This window comes from Bos taurus, chromosome 4 (assembly GCF_002263795.3).
Source record: "Bos taurus isolate L1 Dominette 01449 registration number 42190680 breed Hereford chromosome 4, ARS-UCD2.0, whole genome shotgun sequence".
NCBI lineage: Eukaryota > Metazoa > Chordata > Mammalia > Artiodactyla > Bovidae > Bos > Bos taurus.
Genome location: NC_037331.1, coordinates 44,593,560 through 44,612,727, shown reverse-complemented (window position 1 = coordinate 44,612,727; position 19,168 = coordinate 44,593,560). Strand labels below are relative to the sequence as shown.

The 19,168-nt window shown below is 41.0% G+C and overlaps 1 protein-coding gene across 2 annotated transcripts in view; it reads left to right on the top strand.

Moving 5' to 3' along the window:
• The window catches only part of SLC26A5 (solute carrier family 26 member 5), a 41,408-nt gene that overhangs the window by 12,266 nt on the left and 9,974 nt on the right, over positions 1 to 19,168 (top strand). For both annotated transcript variants that reach the window (XM_015468951.3, NM_001192878.2), the window contains exons 6-13: positions 1,298 to 1,450; positions 3,932 to 4,014; positions 8,369 to 8,516; positions 9,433 to 9,546; positions 10,522 to 10,599; positions 11,277 to 11,372; positions 11,627 to 11,733; positions 18,264 to 18,333. In XM_015468951.3, the coding sequence (XP_015324437.1) occupies positions 1,298 to 1,450; positions 3,932 to 4,014; positions 8,369 to 8,516; positions 9,433 to 9,546; positions 10,522 to 10,599; positions 11,277 to 11,372; positions 11,627 to 11,733; positions 18,264 to 18,333 (849 nt within the window). The remainder of the gene's footprint in view (positions 1 to 1,297; positions 1,451 to 3,931; positions 4,015 to 8,368; positions 8,517 to 9,432; positions 9,547 to 10,521; positions 10,600 to 11,276; positions 11,373 to 11,626; positions 11,734 to 18,263; positions 18,334 to 19,168) is intronic.

Genomic DNA, 19,168 nt, shown 5'->3' with positions numbered 1-19,168 from the left:
ACTGATGCTGAAGCTGAACCTTCATTATTTTGGCCACCTGATGCGAAAAACTGACTCATTGGAAAAGACCCTGATGCTGGGAAAGATTGAAGGCAGGAGATGGGGACAACAGAGGATGAAATGGTTGGATGGCATCACGACTCAATGGACATGAGTTTGAGCAAGCTCTAGGAGTTTGTGGTGGACAAGGAAGCCTGACATGCTGCAGTCCATGGGGTCACAAAGAGTCAGACATGACTAAGCAACTGAACTGACTGACTTACTAGATTAGGGATCTAGGAAAGTAGCTTTGAGGAAGTAACAATTAAATTGAGTGTTTCATTGATTAGAATAGAGTCCAACTGTGGGTGTCCATGTATGCTCAGTCATATCCAACTCTTCATGACCCCATGAACTGTAGCCCACCAGGCTCCTCTGTCCATGGGATTTCCCAGGCAAGAATACTGGAGTGGATTGCTGTTTCCTTCTCCAGGGGATCTTCCCAAGCCAGGGATCAAACCCACAGCTCCTGCATCTCCTGCATTGGCAGGCAAATTCTTTACCACTGAGCCACTTGAGAAGCCTCCAACTGTGGGAATAGTTCCTAAATATCTAAATTCTTCATTTCCCATAATAGCTGGTAACATGCTTCTTACTCAGAGATTTCTCAAAGTGCCATGTCACAAAGGAAATAGGACAGAGAAGCACACCAGAGAATGCTCTAGGCGTTGATAAGAAAGGTTTGTAGCCTGGGCTCGGCGGTCATCTACTTGCCCAGGGTCCAGAAGAGTACTGACTGTACATGGGGTGCCAAGACTGCAGCCTTAGGAGACAATTAAGTGGCTTTCTTCTCTTAAGTTTCCTGGGCTTCTTTCTAAGTTTCATCTACTCTCTTGCCTTCGAAGCTCACCTGATTCATCTTTCATCTGCTAAAAATGATTTCTCCCGCTTTCCGTTCCTAAAAGCTTTTCTGTATATTTGCTTTCAGATAATTATGCTGATATAACCCATGGTCCTTTCCTAATGCTCAGTACTCAGCTTCAGGGTGACTGTTCTGAATTTTACAATTCTACATTGAGACATTAGTGTAGCAAAAAACACTGTAATATATGATTGTTGGTTAGATATTACAACTACAAAGTTGTATAGCTGGGTAAAAGTGACTCCTAGTGGTGAAAGCTGCGAAGAGAGAGATTTCAGCCTGAGAAGTGTAAACTGGAAACATCCGCTACTGGGATGGCTAGTGTGAATTAGAGCACTGGACTGTCTGTTCAGGGGCTACTGCCTGATGTAACCTCCCGTGTTCACTGTGTTACAGAGTACAGTTGCTGTGTTGCAGAATGTTAAAAACCTCAACGTGTGTTCCCTAGGCGTTGGGCTGATGGTTTTTGGTTTGCTGTTGGGTGGCAAGGAGTTTAATGAGAGATTTAAAGAGAAATTGCCAGCACCCATTCCTTTAGAGTTCTTTGCGGTAAGTCAACTTCCAGCCACGTTCACCTAGCTGTTTCTGTGAAGGGTTTTGAAGTGGGACAGGGGAGAGAGAAGTTAGACTTTTTTTTCTCTCTGTTCCTCCAAGAGAAGGTTGGAGTTTGTCAAGGGGAACTTTTACAAATACAGTGACAAACAAATAAAAGCACTAAAACATAGGCATGGGTGACTTTTAAAATATAGATGAAGACTATCCACAAAACGTGAATGTAAATTATCTGAGTGAAATTATGGAGATTTTCCTTTCTCAGAGTTTTTATTGTCTAATTGTTTTATAATGAATATGTAATACTTTAATGACTTGAGAAAACTAAGCTGTTTCTAGTTTGGAAAGAGCAAAAGACAAAGGTTCCCAAACTTTGTTAATTCTTGGCACTCATAGGTCAAAAAAAAAAACCTAACTAATAGTTCCATTTACTAAGTAATCAAATCCAAATAATTTAATGTATATTTATGTCTGACAACTTAAGAACTGTGTGTAAAAATAATGCATATAAATCGAAATAAAGTGTTATTACATTCTTAAATAACTACAGCAATTTATTAATGAATTTGTGTGGCTTGTGGACACTGCACAACCCTTTAAACTTGCCAGTCAGACGCCACCACCCTCATTTCCTGTGCACTTTTGATCTTTGTGTAGTACTTGTTTTCTAAATCACAGCGACCAAAGTTTGCAAACCTTTGGTATGACTGAAACCAATGTAGTAGGAACTAATGTGGAAACTGTGAACTACTCAAACTAGAAGTTTGCCTAGTATCTGACAGGTGTCCCTATTTCCCATGAAAGTCTCACAGAGAATGAGCTCTCCTTGGGACCCTGGGGCACTTTGGTGTATAGTTTGGGAACCCACAGGAGAAGAAATAAAAAGGATAGGTATCGGATCCAAATTTAGCAAGAAGTTCCAGCCCCAAAACCTACCAGCTGGTATAGCTCACAAGGAAGCCAGTGCCTTTGATCCTCTTCCTTGCTTTCATCTCATCTACACCCAAATAGGACTGTTTCTCATCATCTCAAGACCTTTTCTATCACTGGGGTTTGACACAGAGTTCCTGTTTCCTCTTGGAGAACAACAGGAGGTTCTCAGCTCCCTTGCATGGCAAAGGAGAAGGACAAGCCCTAATCATGAAGTAAATAATGAAGATTGTTTTTTCTGGCCAAGGTTCCTAGCTCTGTCCACTTTCCAGATTCCATTTAAGGTTTCCTTCATGTTTCCCAGAGCAGTGGTTCTCCAGAATTCTTTCATTGTAATTATGGTGAACCTGTGTTTTTTGGGGTTTTGGGTGTTTTACTTATTTGTGTGTTCCTCAGAGCAAGGAAGAAGAGAGCCATGCTGGAACCTTGGGAACAGTATCTACATGACTCTCTTTAAACATAAACTTTCTTTATCATAAAATTGTTTGGGGTTTTATATTCTGTTTCAAAATGCATCTGTGTGTGTTGGTAGGAAAGCTGTGGTTTAAATTATTTACCACTGCATAAAGTTGATGCTCCAGAAACTTGAGCCATGTGTATCCTGTGGATTTGAATTTGGGGGCACTCCCCCAGTTTGAGATGCACAACAGATGCAGTTAAGGGTGGCAGACATTATCACCAACAAAGAGGAGGCATTTCGTCATGGGGCCAGAAGCAGCCATGCCCTTGACCTCGCAGGCTGCTGTGTCTGATCATGAGCTTACCTTCTTGTTGGTTCCTTGCAGCAGGCCCTTCCATGGGGGACTGGCTCCCTTCTCTGGCCACCCCTATTCCTTTGCTCCTGAGTAACCCACTCAGAAATTCTACAGGCAGTTGTTCTTTGGGATGAAGAAAGTTGCCATCTCTCCTGTTATTTTCTCTTCTTGTAGCTCACTGAGGCTTGTACTTCACACACAGACTAAATCCAGAAAACCTTATATATAAGTACAGTCAATGACAGGCGGTTTCGCTCTGACTCTGCCACAGACATGGGAGAAGACAGCCATGCTTCTGGAGGTGCTGGTGGGCACCTTGGTCCTGCTGTCCTGGAGACGCAGTCTACAGGATGCTGATCCACCATTGTAGATCCAAACATACATTTTACAATGATACACTGTCACTGTATCACCCTCACAAGACATATTTCATATCCTTTGTTTGTGCCACCTTGGCCGGAGCCTCATCTTACTTGCCCTAAATGCAAAGCCAACTCCTAGAAGGTTTTACGGCTTCTTTCTGTTTGGAGCCAACTAGCCAAGTGCCTCAGGATGAAACAGAGCAAAGTAAAGAGGAAAGAATTCCAGGTCACAAGGAGACTGTAGAGTCCACCTTAATGTTGTGGAGAAGGTCATTAGAAGAAGTTAGAAATGCTGGGAGCTGACTATAATTCTTTTTAAAACTGAAAGTGTGAGAATAGATTTGGCTTGGCTAACAAGTTCTTTGAAGCTTATTTTTGTGATGTTTGAATGTTTATTTCTCAGAGTGCATTCAGGTTTGTGTCTCTTTCAGGTGGTTATGGGAACTGGCATTTCGGCTGGGTTTAACCTGCATGAATCGTACAATGTGGATGTCGTTGGCACACTTCCTCTGGGGTAGGAAAATAGTTATAAGTAACACTGTGACTTGAACAATCAGTGGATGGATATCTTATATCTCCTACTTTAATGTTCTTGAAATGAAAAATCATTTTCTCCTATATATCAAATAGCTAAAAGGGTTTGGAGGTTTTGTGTTTTTTTTAGCTTGTGTATGTGTGGCAGAGGTTATTGTGGTAAAAATAATAATAATAACATAAAATTCACCATTTTAATCATTAAGTGCATAGTTCAGTATACTAAGTACAGTCACATTGTTGTGAAACAGATCTCCAGAACTTTTTCACCTTGCAAATCTGAAACTCTATACTGTTAAACAATAACTCTCCTTTCTGCTTTTCCTCCAGCCCCTACTTTCTATCTCTATGAATCTGATTATTTTAGTACTCATGACTGGCTTATTTCATTTAGCATAATATCATCAAGGTTCATGTTATAGCATGTGACAGGATTTCCTTCCTCTTTAAAGTGGAATAAAATTCCACAGTGTGTCTGTACCACGCTTTGTTTATCCATTCATTCATTGATGGACATTTGGGTTGCTTCCACCTTTTAGCTGTTGTGACTGATCCTGCTATGAACATGAGTATACAAATGTCTCTTGAAGACCCTGTTTTTAGTTGTTTTGGATATACACATAGAAGTGGGATTGCTAGATCATATGATAGTTCTAGTTTAACTTTTTGAGAACCTCCATACTGTTTTCCATAATTGTTGCACCATTTTACAGTCCCACCAACAATGGCATGTGGTTTTTCATTTTTTTTCCTATATAGCACTTACCAGTTTTTTATTAATAGATATCTTCCTGGGTAGCATAGGAGTTAAAAGCAAAATGACCTTAATCTAGCCTGTCACTTACTAGCTTTGTGACCTTGGGCAAGTCACATCCCATCTCAAAGCCTCAGTTTCCTCCTCTGCCAAGTAAGCATGGTAATTAGTGACTCTCCGAGGGGCAGTTGTGAGACCTCCGGTGAAGTGCAGGTAAAGCGGTCCACGTAGCACCTGGCACACAGTGCATGGTCTAGACATGTTAATTGAAAGCCCTGTGGCTCATTATTTCAACCAGTTTTCTTGTTTTAGACCACATGTTGCTGCTTTGCTTCATCTGTTTTTCTCTTATCTAATTCTACATTTTTTAAATTTTACTATTATTTTTTATATTTAAAGGAGTAAGAGTGACTACGAGCCTCTCCTGGTCTCATCTGTCCCTCCTTGATCATCTCTGGCTCTCTCTGTATCTCTCTGTGTGTCTCTCTGTCTTTTTGTCCCTGGTACCGTCTGGTTCTTGCCACCCACCCTGTCCTCTCCTTGCAAAAGAACAGAGTCAGACATTTGCCCAGATGTTGGATATTGAAAGAACCTGGCATATTCCATCAGGGCTTGCCCCAGGGACCAGCTAAGAATCTCCAGGGAAGCCCAGGGAGGAGGAGTTGCTCTCCAAGCCAAAGTTCACCCAGGGAGCAAGTATTGAAGGAGGAAGCCTGCACTCAGCTTCAATGAATTGCTATCATAAATGAGTTACTTATGACTCATTTAAAAGTATAACAGTGATAATCCTTGCTTTTCTACTTGCACTTATGATTTTTTAAGTACTTTTATACCCCCATGTCAATTGATGGCTCACAATAACACTGTTGACGTGTTATCCTCACTTAGCAGATTAAAAAGTTCATTTATTCTCAATTATTCAGCATATATTTGTTGAATGCCTACTAAGTGCTAGGGACACAGGAGTTAAAAACAGAAGTGAACATGGAAGCAGAAAAGTCTTTGCTCTCATGGAGCTGATATTCTACTAGGAGAAATAGGCAGTACATCAGTGGTGAGACATGCCGTAAGACAGGGGAAGCCGGGTAAGAGACAGGAGGGGCTGGGGTTGCTCTTTTAGGTAGGGTGTCAGGGAAGGTGACATTTGAGAGATGTGAGTGCAGTTCAGTGAGTCCCAGCCTGGAGTCAGAACTCAGTCTTCTGATACCCAGTTGTGTGATCTTTCCATTACCTCACACCTGCGTCACTAACATAGTTAGTCATGTGATAAACACAAGTCTTTGGATCCAATAGATAACCCTATTCAATAACTAATCACAAGTAATTTACATGGTGAATTTTTACACTTAGATTTCTCCTTTTTAAAATTCACATGCCACCATGATTCCTACCTAATACCTTCCTTTCCCTATTGCATTATACCTAAATATGCTTTCCCTCTATTAGTAAAAGCTAAACCTTAAAAAAAAAAAAGTACCGTTTTGAAACTTGGCTTCCCAGAAACCTTATCTTTATGGAACTTTGCTCAAAACCAGGCAGGAAACCAATAATGCCTGTCTAACATCCTATCTATGTACAGTCATACCACTTCAGTGATATATGAGCCTCATTGCCAAACAACAGTGGTTTATTGGCTCACAGTTTGTCCGTGTAGGTGAGGCTCAACTGAGTGAATGTCTCTCTTAGGATCTCTCAGGCAGCCACAGACTCTAAAGAGATGACTAGGGCTGGAGGAACCAAGAGGACCTCTGTCTGACAGCTCAGCTGCAGTGGCTGGAACAGCTGAGGGCTGGCTGGCACCTTCTCTCCATACAGGTCTCCAGCAGGGTAACCAGGGTCTCTGTGTGTCGGCTCAGGCCAACAGGACTGAAGAGCAGAAGCTGCCAAGTGGCTTACCGCACTTATTCAGCATCACTCCCACCACGTTCTGGTCAAAGCAAATCAAATGGCCAGCCCAGATTCAACTAGAGGGGAAACAGATGACATCTAGATATGGGAGCAGCACACACATGTAAGGGAGGAATTGTTAGTGATTGTATTAGAAAACACTGCTGTAACTACCACACTTAACCACACACACACACAGGCACACACACTTAAATATACAATACAGTGTCCAGAAATTGATAGATGACTGTTAAAAGATCCCATTCATGGCAATATATCACATTCCTTGGTTCACGTTCCTTCTCTTAATTCATTGCTGCATACATTCTTTTCTCATATTCTTATTCCTCAGACCCAAACCTGCTGCCATGCCTTCTCTCCTGATTAATGCTTATGCAGCAAAGTTGCAGGGAAAAACAGTAAGTTCTATAGTCAGACCTCCTGGGTCTGATCCCAGCTCTGTCTTCAGCAGATCACTTAACTCTGCTAATATCCATTTTTTTTACCTATAAATTGGGATAATAATGACACCTATGTAAAAGGATTGTTGTAAGGACAAATGAGATGCCATTTGTCAAGCATGCAGCACATAACTTGAGTTTAACACATGCTAGGTTCCTTTCCTTTGCTCCCCTCCCTTTCCCTTACCCCAGAACCTGAGACAACCCCTTCATCATGATATGACACAGTATGAGAAATAACACGGAGAGGCAGGTTCTTCACAGTTTTTGTTGAACTTGGTAGATAAGTCCTTTGATCTTGGACAAATTTCTTGACCTCACTATGCCTCATTTTCCTCATCTGTAAAATGGGGATTATAATGGTGCCTAGCTTACTGTGCTATTAGAGATAGGTAAACACAGAACCTGGCACAAAAAGAAGTACTAATAAATGACTATAAAAATATAATACTGTGCATCAGTTAATTGATGTTATTATTATTTAGCCCAATGCCTTGAATTGGAGCAGGTGCCTTTGAAAACCTCTATTGCCCTTTCCCCCATACAATTTCAGGGAATACCTATTCTGTTCTTTTAGGACAAAGGTTCCAAACTATAGGAATGGACCACAAAATTAGGTTCCCCATTAGGACGCTCCAGGAGTCATATTTATGACCCCTCCAGACTCCTAGGGTTCCCAGGTGAGACCCAAGGAGTATAATCTGCTGCTGCTCCTTTCCCATGTGAGAAACTCACCTAAAGGGATGTGGGGGAAAAGCAGAGTCCTTACATCAAATAGCAAGGGAGAGCAGTGAGTATCCCTGGTGTTGCCTAGACAGTAGTAATTCTCCAATAAGATAGCCGTATCCAGCTCCCTCCTCACCTCTGTTTTGGTTTGAATGTCTTGTGGCATCTGAGCGCTTCACTGACCCTCTCTTCTTCCTACTCTTGAGTCTTACTTACACCTGCCATACGGGGAGCCGTGAGGTATGGGGTTACTCCTTTTCTAAATAAAATGGCATTGGATCTCTGCTGATAACCCATTCAGGTTGAAAGCTGACACTCTGGGGGTGGGGCCTGGAAAGAACCTGTGCGTCAAAGAGGGCCCTGCTTTTTGCCCAGAAACAAGTACCCAAGTGCTGATTACCTCATCTGCAGATAGTGCCCCTCCCCCTACTAAAATGCTGCCCTCTAGCTGCATGGTTTTTTCCAATGGTCACAACACCCAGGTTAAAGTCAGCTTCACTTTTCAGGCTGCTACCTCCAGCCAATCCAGACACCAGCCTCTTCCACCTCGTGTACGTGGATGCCATTGCCATAGCCATCGTTGGATTCTCAGTCACCATCTCAATGGCCAAGACCTTGGCAAATAAGCATGGCTACCAGGTTGATGGCAATCAGGTAAAAATAATTAATTTCCTGCAGATGCTTCCTAGCGGTATGGTCATCTTACTCTACTGTGGGAGGCATTAAATCATCAGAATACTGAGGTACTGAATCCTACCTCACTTCATCAGTCGGTGAAATCTCCACTCTGAAGTTTACAGTTTGCCAAACTCCTCTAGGTGCTGTCCCTACTTAAAAGCCCCACAGCTTGAGAGTCTAATATTTCTCCAGAACCATTTTTACTTTACTCGGAAGCTTTCTCTTTGTTCATTAAACTTTGAGTTTATGATTCTTCACTCGAATATATTATTTGCTGCCATCTTTTATAAGATAGCTGCAGATAAATTATTTAATCTGAACAAATTATTTGATCTGAATGAGCCATTAGTTGGGCTTGAAGTGTTGCTGTAACACTGTAGTTCTAAGAGGAGACTAGATGTTCTATGTTTGTGTGAGACACAGTGATCCAACTAGGAAGACCAGAAGTTGCCCTGAGAAAAAGACTCACTCACTGGTCCGTAGAGGACACTGGTGTGGGTTCCTGGATGAACATGAGCCCAGGCATTTAAAGATGCCAGTAGTCCTATCCACCAATAATTTTCTCTTAAACATCAAAAATATTTTGTCCCTGTTGCTGTAGTTTTCTTTTAAAAACAAAAATATTAATTGTGTAGAGAGTGTGTTTAAGAAAGAGGGGGCTAGGTGATGATCACAGCATTTATCTCTAACACAATAAAAATTCAAAATGTTTTTCTCCTACTTTAAATTATGCAAAAATTCCTATTTTGAACTCATGCTAAACAAATTTTTATATCTGGAAAGAGAATGAATAGACAGTCCATACTGTTGAAGATGTCCATTAAATGGGTCATCAAGCCTGTCTTCCTGAAAAATAACTGATCTCTTTTTGCTTTCCTTCCACATGGAAAAGGAGCTCATTGCCCTGGGACTGTGCAATTCCATTGGCTCACTCTTCCAGACTTTTTCAATTTCATGCTCCTTGTCTCGAAGCCTTGTTCAGGAGGGAACTGGAGGGAAGACACAGGTGTGTATGCCGCTGGCACCTAAGGTCTGGTGATTTGCGTGATAAACTAATCTCCTGATTGTATTCTGCCTGAAGATCCATGCTCCAGTGAGCTGTGTATGAATCACAGAAAGGCATGATTGGTTGAAGCAAATCACAAGGAACTGAATCTACAGAAAAGGAGTATATTCACCAGTCAAATCAAAAAAATTAACACTCCTGGCTACCAGTAAACCTCAAGGTTCAGACATAGGATGTTGTCATGAAAGCCTGAGAGTGAGTGTGGGCAGATTGCCAGCCCTGTTCCATAGAACTTTCTGCAGTGATGGAAATGTTCGATATTTGTACTGTCCAGTATGGCAGCCACTAGTCACATGGCCTTCTCGAGCACTTGAAATGTGGCTAGCGCAACCAAGACCTGAATTTTTAATTTTATTTAATTTACTTTTTACAAATGAAATAACCACACGTGGCTACTGCAAATGGACAGCAAAGCCATGTCTGAACTCTTCTGGCCCCTGTGTGTCTTAGGTCTGCACCATATCGCCTTTTCTCCACCACTGCATGGGCATTTCATTCAGAGTCTTTAAGCATTTCAGCTTCTGTTTAAAGGCTAAAAGACTTCCTGGTGGCTCAGCTGGTAAAGAATCCACCTGCAATGCGGTAGACCTGGGTTCAGTCTCTGGGTTAGGAAGATCCCCTGGAGAAGAGAACAGCTGCCCACTCCAGTGTTCTAGCCAGGAGAATTTCATGGACTGTGTAGTCCATGGGGTCACAAAGAGTCGGACATGACTGAGCGACTTTCACCTGAAGGCTCTAAGAGGAACCAAAACCTCAGAAACAGTGGGAAACAGTTACAGGTTTATGTAATGGTATGGCTGACTTATGTGAAGCCATATCTTTCCATAGTGATTTTCAAGAGACTAAGAGGAACCTCTGTCCCACTTTTCACTCAAGTCTCCTAAAAGCCCCTTCCATGTGTCTTTTCTCTTCCAGCTTGCAGGTTGTTTGGCTTCACTAATGATTCTGCTGGTCATATTAGCCACTGGATTTCTCTTTGAATCACTACCTCAGGTGTGTACCTTGGACTTGGTGAGAGGTTTTTCCATGTGTAGAGATTTTACAGTTTTGTTAGTTGATATGTTTGTGACTCTCGTGGGTTTTTACTATAACCCTAGTAGGGTAGTAGCAAAAAGGGTCAACACTAGGGTCAATATCCTCTTCCGCAATCTGCCAACACGGACCTACGGGAAGCCTTCTCAACATCTCTGGTTCTGTTTCCTTATCCGCAAAGTGGAGGTTTGGGTTTGGCTTATCTCCAAGGTCCCTTCTCTCTGATCTTCTATGACCTTATACTTCTATTAAAAATTTGAGATGGCCTACACTCATAAAACATTTAATCTAGTAGAACTTAGGAACAATATAGAGTAGAAAACTCATGATGCAGGAAGACCATGGGGGAAATCATTCCTTGAGTACCATTGAATGCTAAACCTCCTGGCCACCATACAGGTTTGCTACTAGGATCTAAACCTGGTTTTCCAGGGCCATTTTAGCTAACCAAGTCCTGAAAATCCAGGTATTCTTGGCTCCAAGTGTACCATGACTGCTGTGTAGGAAGTGAGTGGAGAGAGGATGTGGGGAGGGCAGCAGGAGGACAGTGAGGAGCCAGCAAGGCTCCTGAGGACACAGTGTATCAGGGGGTCTCTGGACACAAGAGGAGAGGCAAGTGTGGATGTGCTGTGTTTCAGGCTGTGCTGTCGGCCATTGTGATCGTCAACCTGAAAGGAATGTTTATGCAATTCTCAGATCTCCCCTTTTTCTGGAGAACCAGCAAAATAGAGCTGGTAAGTAACAAAAGTGATTGTTAGGTGAGTATGTCATAGCAACAAATGAGTATGTCATAGCAACAAATGAATTGTTGCTGGTAAAAATGTGAGAAAGATAAGTTACTGTGGCCAGTTATTATATGCAGTATCCAGTTAAGCAAGGCTAAGTACTGTATGTGTGTGTGTGTGTGTGTGTGTGTGTGTGTGTGTGTGTGTGAGACTCAGGAAGTTTTTCACATGATTCTACCTAAACCTCTCTGTCTTTTGTTTAGACCATCTGGCTTACCACTTTTGTTTCCTCCTTGTTCCTGGGACTGGACTATGGTTTGATTACTGCTGTGATCATCGCACTGCTGACTGTGATTTACAGAACACAGAGGTGAGAGTGCAGATTGGCTTGGTTGTGTTTTCTGCCTGACACTTCAACAGTGACTTTAGATACAGACCAAAGCTCAACCTGGTCAAAGAAAGCTCTTTGATTACTTCTGGTCTGCGTGAGAGGGAGCTGAGGACTCACTGGGCTTGCTGGCTAAATAAACAAAATGACAAATGAAAAACTCAATAGGATGTTGCCAGATGCTCTATTCTGTCACAGTGTATAATTACATTAGTGACTTTTTGAAAAGAGCCCAATTTGTCTCACGGTTCCTCCCACTCCAGCCCCTGTGGCCCCCTGGCTTCCTTGCGCTCTTCTGAATGAACTATGTATTCTTGCAGTCTTTGGCACTGAGTGCTGACATAGGTTTTGATGATGTGGAGCAGACTCTGGCAGCAAGTTACCATATGTGGGGCTTCAGCTGCTCCTTCCTCCACCCTGAACTGTTATCACCTGTCATCTCTTCTCCTAGCAGGAAGCTGAGCCCAATGGAGAAGGTATAAAAGAACTTTTTTTTAAAAAAATAGTGTATTCATGATAAATAAATAACTCACTACGAAGAAAAAATAAAGAAATATTGTTTCCAAATAGCCTGACTTTGGAGTCAGACAACCCTGGATTCAAGTCCCGGCTTTCACCCTCTATATACTCTGTCATTTTACATGACAGCGTCGGTCTCTGCCTCTATAAAATGAGTCTAATGCTTGCTCCCTCAGAGAGTCACAGTGAGGTTCAGATGAGGATAATGCATGTGAAGAGCCTAGCACAGTGCCTGACTCATACTATGCACCCAATAAATTTAACACAGGAGGAATGAAAATGAGGTTAGTCTGCTTTTGCCTGTAGTTGCAAATCATGTGATAGTTCTTAAAGTTTTGATTGTGGTTTATTGAAGAGCTGCTAGATGGAGAATGGTGGGATGCTTCCCACTCTGAAGGAAGGAAATGAGCATTTTCATCAAAAACTACATAAAGGGAAATGTTAACATGTGGAATCTAAACTCAAGATAAGAATTACACTGTTTTCATAACAAACTCTACCCTGTCACTCATTTTTATGTAAAAAGAAGTCCCCTACTTGTTTTCATAAAGACATTATTAGTACATGCAAGATTTCTTTATCTCAGAGCTTTAGTGAACATCATGGTTTTAAAATATCTTTATCTTTTATGATATAGATACAGACAAAGGTCCATATAGCCAAAACTGTGGTTTTTCCAGCAGTCATGTAGGGATGTGAGAGTTGGACCATAAAGAAGGCTGAGCACCAATGAATTGATGCTTTCAAACAATAGTTCTGGAGAAGACTCTTGAGAGTCCCTTGAACAGCAAGGAGATCAAACCAGTCAATCCTAAAGGAAATCAACCCTGAATATTGGAAGGACTGATGCTGAAGCTGAAACTTCAATACTTTGGCCACCTGATGTAAAGAGCTGACTCACTGGAAAAGACCCTGATGCTGGGAAAACTTGAGGGCAGGAGGAGAAAGGGATGACAGAGGATGAGATGGTTGGATGGCATCGCTGACTCAATGGACATGAGTCTGAATGAACTCTGGGAGATAATGAAGGAAAGGGAAGCCTGGCATGCTGCAGTCCATGAGGTCCCAAAGAGTCAGACATGACTTAGCAACTAAACAACAACAAATACCCTTTAAGAAGCCATGGTATAGAATTCAAGATTTTTTTTCACTTTTTTTTTTCACCCAAATAGTAGTTTGTGATTTCTTATCATAAATTTTAAAGTTAGGTTTTTTTTTTAATTCTCTGCTTCTTTTTCTCTCCCAAATGATTTAGTAAAGTTCATTTTTTATGTTTTGTCCCTGTTGGTGATTGGGCTGGGTCTTTGTCGGTTAGAGTTTGGGGAGCCACTACTCAGGCTACTTGTTTGTTTTCAGCTGCTAATCTTTTTCTGTAATTGGAGCAGGCTGTCCAAAGAGGGCTAGTGCTTCATTGGCTTTGCTTGTCTTCCAAACACCCAGATTCCCTCATAGCCAACAAGCTTAAGGGACAGTCAGTTCATCAGCAAATAGTTCAGGATACCTCCTTCCTGTAGGTGATGTGGGCAATGATATAAATGTGACAGAAATTCAGCTTCCCCCCCCACAACTGAGGTGGGGGGAGACATATTAAAATAATTATAAGCTTTTCTTAAAAATTATAATCTTAATTGGGTAAATTTTTTTCAAGGAGTTCTATGTTCTCATAGAGATGCTAGGCTAAGGGATATCGCAGTAAATAAAACATGGCCCTTCCATTCAAAAAGGCTTCACTCTCCTAAGAATGATAGATTCATAATGATGATGATGATGCTAATCATGGTAATGAAGTAATGGTGGCATTAAATTAGTGTGGTTATGTGCCTGGCTCTGTGCAAAGATCCATGCTTTGTATCATTTCATCCTTATATACCGATGACTATTAGCATCCCCATTTCACAGATGTGGAAACTTGGGCCTAGATTGATTAAGATCATATAGCAAATGGTAGACAATGATTCAAATATGAGTTTTTGTAAATCCAGAGGCTAATTCTTAAAGAGCATTTTATAATCCATCTTTAAGAAATTGAAATGCATGGTTATAAGTGCTTCAGTAACCATAAGCAAGGTACAAGTGATAATAAGCATAAGAAATGGCCAGATAAAACCCCATCAGAGTTCATAAAGAAAGACTTTCTTGCTCCTTGGGGTGATTAGAAAAGAAACAAGGAGTATTTAGACCTGAGGGTTTTCAGTGCTGCTCCAGCTGGTCGGGAAGACTTTTCCGCATCTGTCTGTTGAAGTCCTCATACACTGAGACCCCGCTCACCCAGCCAGAGAGCGCTCCTCCTCCCCTGTGTGCCCACAGCAGTGCTCTGGTCCTCCAGCACCTCGCATGTCTCCAGGTTACTTGTGTTTTGTGTGGTCCATATGCTAAGTCACTTCAGTTACCTCCAACTCTTTGCTACCCTGTGGACTGTAAATCTCCAGGCTCATCTGTACATGGGATTCTCCAGGCAAGAATACTGCAGTGAGTTGCCACTTCCTCCTCCAGGGCCTCTTCCCGACCCTGGGATCAAACCCTCATCTCTGATGTCTCCTGCTTTGGCAGGCAGGTTCTTTACCACTGTTGCCACCTATGGTCTGTGTGTTAACCCCTACTCACCCCTGCCCCCTGGCAACTAGATTGCAACATATGGACAACATTTTGAGTCTCTTTTAAAAGGTTTTCTCATAATTGTGAACTCAGCTGAGAACCTTTCTTCTTGTCTACAGTATGTTCTTGGTGTTATATTTGTCCACAGTCATCACTAGACTGTGAGCATGAGCAACTTAATTGTAGAGGTGAGATTCCTGGAGCCCAGAACCAGCACATGATTGTGTGTTCTCTGAATGTTTGTTGAGGGAACCCACCTAGAAAAACCTGTGACATTTCTGCTGTAGATTCTAACTCACAAAGCAGTTGTACATACATGCTGAGGAATACCAGAGCATGGTAACAAGGTCATGAAATGTCAAAGAAAAGACCTTGAGCCATATTCTGGGTCTGCCAAGCTCTCTAACTTGAACAGCTTACCTAACCCCACTGGACTTCAGTTTCTCTTCCACATGATGGCAGAAATAAACCCAGTATATGTTTAATGGGCTATAATAAGGTAATATCAGGTGTTTAAGAAATAGTACCTATCATCATTTCACTGTCTACTTTGATCCAGACTGTAAAGATATAGGAATTTGTGTTCTTGAAAAATAATGTTTAAAATCTCTTCATTTGGGACTTTGTTAGCAGTCCAGTAGCTAAGACTCTACACTCCCAATGCAAGGGCAATGTTCAATTCCTGGTCAAGGAACACAAAATCTCACATGCTGTGAGAGAGAGTCCACATGCTGCAACTAAAGATCTCCCATCCCACTGTTCAGATGAAAGATCCCACATCCCACAGCTAAGGCCCAGCACAGCCAAAGAAATCAATAAATAATTTTTTTTTAATCTACTCACTTGCTATTATTTTCTCCCATTCTGAGGGTTGTCCTTTCACCTTATTTATAGTTTCCTTTGCTATGCAAAAGCCTTTATGTTTAAGTAGGTCCCACTTGTCTATTTTTGTTTTTATCTCCTTTATTCTAGAAGGTGGGTCATAGAGGATCTTGCTGTGATTTATGTCATAGAGTGTTCTGCCTATGTTTTCCTCTGTGAGTTTTATAGTTTCTGGTCTTATGTTTAGGTCTTTAATCCATTTTGAGTTTATCTTTGTATATGCTGTTATGAAGCGTTCTAATTTCATTGTTTTACACATAGCTGTCTGATTTTCCCAGTGCCTCTTATTGAAGAGACTGTCTTTTCCCCACTGTATATTCTTGACTCCTTTGTCAAAGATAAGGTGCCCATAGGTACATGGTTCATCTCTGGGCTTCTATCTTGTTCCACTGGTCTGTGTTTCTGTTTTTGGGCCAGTATCATGTTGTCTTGGTGACTGTAGCTTTGTAGTATAATCTGAGGTCAGGAAGGTTGATTCCTCCAGCTTCATTCTTCTTTTTCAAGATTGCTTTGCCTATGTGAAGTCTTTTGTGTTTCTATACAAATTGTGAAGTTTTTTGTTCTAGTTCTGTGAAAAATGCCATTGGTAATTTGACAGGGATTGCATTGAATCTGTAGTCTGCATTTGGTAGTATAGTCGTTTTCACAATATTGATTCTTCCAACCCAGCAACATGGACTATCTTTCCATCTGTTTTACATCATCTTTGATTTCTTTCATAAGAGTCTTAATAACTTTCTGTATACAACTCTTTGATTCTGTAGGTAGGTTTACTGCTAGGTATTTTCTTTTTGTTGCAATAATTTTCTGATTTTTATGTTGTTAGTGTGTAGGAATACAAATAATAGCAAGTGAAACAACTGATGAAGCATTAATTTACAAATTATACAAGCAGCTCATGCAACCCAACACCAGAAAAACAAGCACCCCAATCAAAAAGTAGGCAGAAGATGACCTAAACAGACATTTCTCCAAAGAAGACATACAAATGGCTGATAAACACATGAAAAGATGCTCAACATCACTCATTATTACAGAAACGCAAATCAAAACTACAATGAGATACTACCTCACACTTGTCAGAATGGCCATCATCAAAAAATCTACAAATAATAAATGCTGGAGAGGGGGTGGAGAAAAAGAACCTTCTTTCACTATTGGTGGGAATGTAAATTGATACAGCAACTATGGAATACAGTATGGTGATCCCTTAAAAAACTAGGAATAAAACTCCCATATGACTCAACAATCCCATTTCTGGGCATATACCCTGAGAAAACCATAATTGAAAAAGACAAGTACCCCAGCTATTTACAATAGCTAGGACATGGAAGCAACCTAGATGTCCGTAAACAGATGAATGGATAAAGAAGCTGTGGTACAAAGCTGTGGTACATATATACAATGGAATATAACTCGGCCATAAAAAGGAACATATTTGAGTCAGTTCTAAAGAAGTGGATGAACCTAGAGCCTATTATACAGAGTGGAGTAAGCAGAAAGAGAAAAACAAGTATTAACGCATATACGTGGAATCTACAAAAGTGGTACTGATGAGCCTATTTGCAGGACAGCAGTTAAGACGCATACATAAAGAACAGACTTGTGGACACACAGAGGCGGGGAGGAGACGGTGGGACAGATCGAGAGAGCAGCATGGAAACATATACGCTACCATATGTGAAACAGACAGCCAGTGGGAATTTGCAGTATGACTAGGGAACTCAAACCAGGGCTATGTGACAACCTAGAGGGGTGGGATGAGGAGGGAGGTGGGAGGGAGGGTCAAGAGGGAGGAGAGATATGTATACCTATGGCTGATATATGTTGATACACAGCAGAAACCAACATAATATTGTAAAGCAATTGTCCTTCAATTAAATATAAATTTTTAAAAAATCTATTCACACTAAACTTAAGGAAACTCCTATGCTGATTTGAATTTTTTGTTTTCTCCCCACACCTTATGTTGATCCTCCAACCTCTTGCTCCACAAGTCAGTTCTCTTATTTCAAATAAAATGAAAATCCCCTCTCCTGCTTCAGAATTAGAGCAGGAAGATAATTCTGTGTACCGAGTGACATGAAATCATGTCCTAGACGTGGTTTGAACTCTGCACAGCTCATTTTACCTCCCATATTTAAATCCTTAAGTCATTTGTCTGGAACAGATTGTGTGTATAATATGTGGATGGTATATACCAGCATGTGTGTGGTGTTATGTGTGTGTGTATGTGGTGTGAGGCATATGTGCTGTGTATGTAAATTGTATATGTGTGAGGTGTATGTAGGTGGGGGGTGTGGGATGTGTTAGGTTTGGGATGGTACTGGGAATGCAAATTTAAGTGGAGCCCTTCTGAAAAGGGACCATAAAAGGACCAAATAAACAAAAAGAGAAAAGAACCAAGTATCCCTGAAGTCACTAGCAAATCCATACCGGATTTGCAAATGTGCAGAATCTTGTGTTTCCATCACTACCTGAACGTCAGCATGATAATACTCCTTCTCTGTCTGCAGTCCAAGCTACAAAGTCCTTGGGCAGCTTCCTGACACTGATGTGTACATTGATATAGATGCGTATGAGGAGGTAGGTCCTTTTTTCTATCACTTTAAATGGTTGTAAGCATATGTTGTGATTGGCTAATTATTATTTTTACTCAGGATAGAGAGTTAGGGGTGGAGATGTGGAAAGTGTGGTGGTCAGAGTGAAAAGTCTGAACTTCCATTTGCTGTCTGGATTCAGTTTTATAGTTTATACTATACATCAGTTACACAGTCTCTTAATATTTATTTTTCCTCTTTTTTAATGAGGATAAATATATATTCTTGGACTTAAAGTATATGTTTACAAAATACCAAGACTGTTTGCCAGGGTGGTCTGTATGTGCGTGATTTCCTTCTGATGAATTCAAAGGGGTGATAAAATTCTAACATTAACCGTGTACAATGTAGGTGGTGGAGCTGTGGAATTCTTTTTTTTTTCTGCTTCATTTTTAGTGGTTAAAACCATGGCTTAAAATATCCTTGACTTTGAATTTTCTTTTCTGATGTGGAATCTCTTATGTAGAATCTTTTACAAAGTCTTCTTAAACTAGTTTTATCTGTTTGTTTTGTGTTTGGGAAGAATTTCTCAGACTCACTGTAAGATATTAATAAATTAGACTGCTAGTAGGATTGGTGTATTTTCCCCTTCCAAAGAATTATGTGCTTGATTACCTGTTTCCATCTGCATTCCAGAATTTCACGAGGCTTCTTGATATAATTTTCACCTGAGTCTGTTTTGACTCCTACCTACATTCTGTGAATAAACCAATATACACTTCTGTTCATTTTATGTGACTGCTTCTCACAGTTTGAGTGGCAGCTCCCCTCTCCTAGATTCGCTTTAAGTTTCTTCTTTGTATTTTATGGTTTAAAAAAAA